The sequence below is a fragment of the Helianthus annuus genome, chromosome 8 (genome assembly GCF_002127325.2).
Source record: "Helianthus annuus cultivar XRQ/B chromosome 8, HanXRQr2.0-SUNRISE, whole genome shotgun sequence".
NCBI classification, from domain to species: domain Eukaryota; kingdom Viridiplantae; phylum Streptophyta; class Magnoliopsida; order Asterales; family Asteraceae; genus Helianthus; species Helianthus annuus.
In genome coordinates this window covers 87,935,353-87,938,884 of record NC_035440.2, presented here as the reverse complement: position 1 = coordinate 87,938,884, position 3,532 = coordinate 87,935,353, and the positions used below count along the sequence as shown (strand labels likewise).

Genomic DNA, 3,532 nt, shown 5'->3' with positions numbered 1-3,532 from the left:
ATTTGCTACCGTTTTATTTTTTGCTACCGATTTTGCTATCGTTGATTCGCCACCGTTTTGCTACCGCTTTTTGTCACCGTTTTGCTACCGCTATTTTGCTACCTTTTTGCTACCGCTTTTTGTCACCATTTTGCTACCACATTTTGTTTTGCCACCGTTTTGCTACCGCTATTTTGCCACCTTTTTGCTACCGCTATTTTGCCACCTTTTTGCTACCGCTTTGTCACATTTTGCTGCCTTTTTGCTACCATTTAAGGTATTCCATTCTATAAATTGGCTATTCCATTCTATAAATTGGCTATTCAATTTCATAAAAACATAACAATTTATAACTTGTTACCATTCCATTAAAATATAAAAAATTATACATCCAAAGTTCCTCATAATAAACATCCAAATCAAAACATCAAATAACTAAAATTAAATTTTCCAAATCCAAACATCAAAACATCATAACAACATAGATCATGACCGTCACAATCAGCCCACCGGCTAAAGATGCTCCGAGTTGCGACAGTTTCCCGTCATCACTTGTGGTTAACGCCGCAGATCCACACGTAACAAACACCAACAAGAATGTAGCAACCGCTTCCGCCAACACCTGACATCATCAATACAATATTATTTTTTTAAACGGCCAACAAAATCAATCCCGCACTCTCGGGGCACCCCCACTGGACCAGACGGAGTACTCCAAGAGTAACCCGAGTCCACCATCAATTCCAGGGAAAACCCAGTAACCCACCCGCCCGTAGGGACGACGATGAAATTATCGGTAAAACTCGATTGGCTCAAGAATCGAATTCAGGTTTCCTATAATATTAATGCTTTCAGTAGAATTAGAGAATATGTGAGTCGTACCTTTCGAGAAAACCCAGGTGGGTAGTAGACTTTGGATAAGACAGAAACTGTGAACTGGCAGTTTTCTGGTGTTTTAGTTTTGATGAAGGGAACATCGTGACCGCCGCCGCTGACACTGCAAAAAGAAGTTCATCATTCACTGATTAAAGCATAGACTTATTCTAATTAATTTATTAAATGCATCTTGAACAGAACTTACAGAGGATAAGCCAAACTAACCACCAAGCTGCAACACAAAATACACAAAACAAAACAAAATAAGCAACCTTTAAGGCGAGTCTGAGTTATCAGTCCATGAATGTGAAGTAAAGGAACCTCAAAACAGAATAAAACGTGTGGTAGATGTGTTTGGTTTAATAACTCATATGTGCGCTTTGCACATTACACATCATCTTTCGGGATCTAAACGCATCGGATTGCCAAACGCTTTGTTAGCAAATATTTTTTTTTTACTCAAACATATTACTTAACAGTCAAAAAGTAAAATACACGAAGAATATTACTCGCGTATAGAAGTTATAAATTTAACCTGGGATAACTCCAGATTTCATTGTGATCTTTCTTCAATTCAGTTGGGACAGAACGAACAACACCATGACCTTCAGGATTGATGCTAAGGTAATACATGTTAGATTGATGCTAACTTGAGCTAAAAGACAATCCAAATTGTGATCAATTTTGTACTTAGCTGAATCTTTAATGTCAGTGTCATCCACCATGACCTCCAGGATTCGTTCTCTACCAAGGTCTTCTCATAAAAATGAAGCACTTGTGCAAGGATGTAGACAGTGCCATGAATCATCAGCACCATCCGTTTGCCGAAAATGGAAGGGTAAAAACATACTATGGTTTTCAATCCGGACCATACACAGTCAGTTTTTCAGTTTTTTAATTTGCAAAGGTCTGAGCTCTTAAAACAGATGAGATAATAACCTGCACTGGCTTGAAAATGAATTGGGTCGAAAGATGACATCAAAGCGTGTGCTTGTTGTTCCATTCCTTACTTCAACCTGAAAATACGATTGTTTGCCAGTACTTTCATTCCAACGGTATCCATCAGTCTTTAACTATAGTAGAGGTAAAAATTGACTACGAAACAGAAGTAAGCAATAAACATATTAATCAGTAGTATTCACAAAGGGAGCATCCAGACCTTTAATAATTCAACTTTGGCAGATGTCTGCCATCTAAAATGGCTTGGAGCATCGGTTGGATGGATCCAAATCAGTGACCGTGTATCACACTGCTGCAGACATAAGCTTACGCCAGCCCTATTATAAAATAAGGTGAACTTTCAAGAAGAAAGTATCTCACCATGATCAGACCTTAAAATTAAACCACACATGTAATAATACATAGAAGATGAAATGAACTAACTTGTAGGAAACATATGGTTGATGTAGTCTAAAGCACTCGATTTCTCCATTCTCTACTAATCTCCCAAAATCAGCAACCAGATTTAACCTACTCAAACAACATAATGAGATATGAAGAATATGTGCTTCAAAGTTTAAACCTAGCCTGAAGCTCTGTCTTCTTTATTCTAGGCTAGGGGAAATTATGTACAGCATAATGAGATATGAAGTTATGCTGAACAAAACCTTTTATCTCAAACTAGTATGGCTAGGCTATACGAACCTTATCCAACAATAAATACGAATTCCTGATAAATATTCAGAGATATTGAATCTGTGTAGATTGATTAAATGATCAACTAAACTTGAAAACAAGATATTCAAATGAATCACCTGCAAAAATATTGTATTCAATCATCGATTCAAATGTGTATGAAAAGCCTAATTAATAGACTGAGTGAATATAGTGCAAACATATTTGATTTGTTGAAGTTAACCTAGAAGTTTAATGAAATAAGGACGTACCGATTGAAATCCACCAGCCGCCTTCGATGTTTAAGCACGACGTACCGAGTGAATAGAGAATTGATTGAAACCAGATCTCCGAATGATGATTCCAATTGAACAATGATTTCGACTTATTTCAGAATGATGATTCCAATTGAATGATGTTAGAGAAGGTTCCAATTGCAAATGCACGAATGATTGCGTCTGATTGAATCGCCGATGAAAAATTCTAATTGCAGGATGATTGAACCTGATTAAATCGATGTTGAACGATTCCAATTGCACGATCTCATAAGATGTTCGATCACATCACGACAGAATCGCTGTTCAACCGGTGTTGAATGATTCAAGTCCCTCTGAAACCCTAGCGGAATTGAGCAAGAGCTGTTGCGAGTAAACGATAATTGATTTATGAAACCCTAGGAAACGTTGTCTAATTATAACTCAAATTAAAAAGATAAAAAAAATCATTTTGCTACCTATTTTACCACCGGTTTGCTATAGAACCATGGGAAAGTGCGCTAGCCGAATTTAGGTTCGAAAAATGTGGCTAAATTTGCTACCCTTTTTTTCGGTAGCAAATTTTGGTGGCTATTGCTCATTATTCTAGTAGTGTTCACATACCTCATGGGGAATCACTCAACACTCGGCCGAAGGTGTATTTTTAGTGAATCACTCGAGAGCGGCATGGAACTTACTCCTACCATATGCTTGCCAAGTAATCAATCCTCCTCCTTTTTAACTATAAACCTTTGTAAATATCAAGAGGACTTTTTGGGTGAAGGGTTAGGCTTGGGCTAAAGGTGGGT

General features: G+C 37.5%; 1 protein-coding gene and 1 long non-coding RNA gene across 4 annotated transcripts; both read right to left on the bottom strand.

Annotated features, from left to right (window-relative positions):
- Window positions 1-328: 328 nt before the first annotated feature.
- LOC110873389 (aquaporin NIP2-1-like) lies at window positions 329-1,714 on the bottom strand. The gene is made up of 4 exons (XM_035976723.1): window positions 1,391-1,714; window positions 1,061-1,087; window positions 862-976; window positions 329-601 (listed from the first exon to the last, which is right to left on the bottom strand). The coding sequence occupies exons 1-4, from the start codon at window positions 1,486-1,488 to the stop codon at window positions 443-445; spliced, it is 399 nt and encodes a 132-aa protein (XP_035832616.1). The 5' UTR covers window positions 1,489-1,714; the 3' UTR covers window positions 329-442.
- Window positions 1,715-1,877: 163 nt separating this feature from the next.
- On the bottom strand, window positions 1,878-3,156 carry LOC110873390. 3 transcript variants are annotated; one of them, XR_004865377.1, is made up of 4 exons: window positions 2,742-3,156; window positions 2,500-2,609; window positions 2,239-2,325; window positions 1,878-2,152 (listed from the first exon to the last, which is right to left on the bottom strand). It is a non-coding gene; the product is annotated as an uncharacterized LOC110873390 (long non-coding RNA). The 3 variants fall into 3 exon arrangements; XR_004865378.1 differs by having other exon boundaries at window positions 1,878-2,132; XR_002555109.2 differs by lacking the exon at window positions 2,742-3,156 and adding an exon at window positions 2,714-2,740.
- Window positions 3,157-3,532: the final 376 nt, after the last annotated feature.

Coding starts and splice junctions, on each gene's coding strand:
- LOC110873389 (XM_035976723.1), bottom strand. CDS start 1,488: ATGTATTACCTTAGCATCAATCCTGAAGGTCATGGTGTTGTTCGTTCT. Junction 977..1,060: donor GTTAGTTTGGCTTATCCTCT/GTAAGTTCTGTT, acceptor TTCTTTTTGCAG/TGTCAGCGGCGGCGGTCACG. Junction 602..861: donor CACCTGGGTTTTCTCGAAAG/GTACGACTCACA, acceptor TGATGATGTCAG/GTGTTGGCGGAAGCGGTTGC.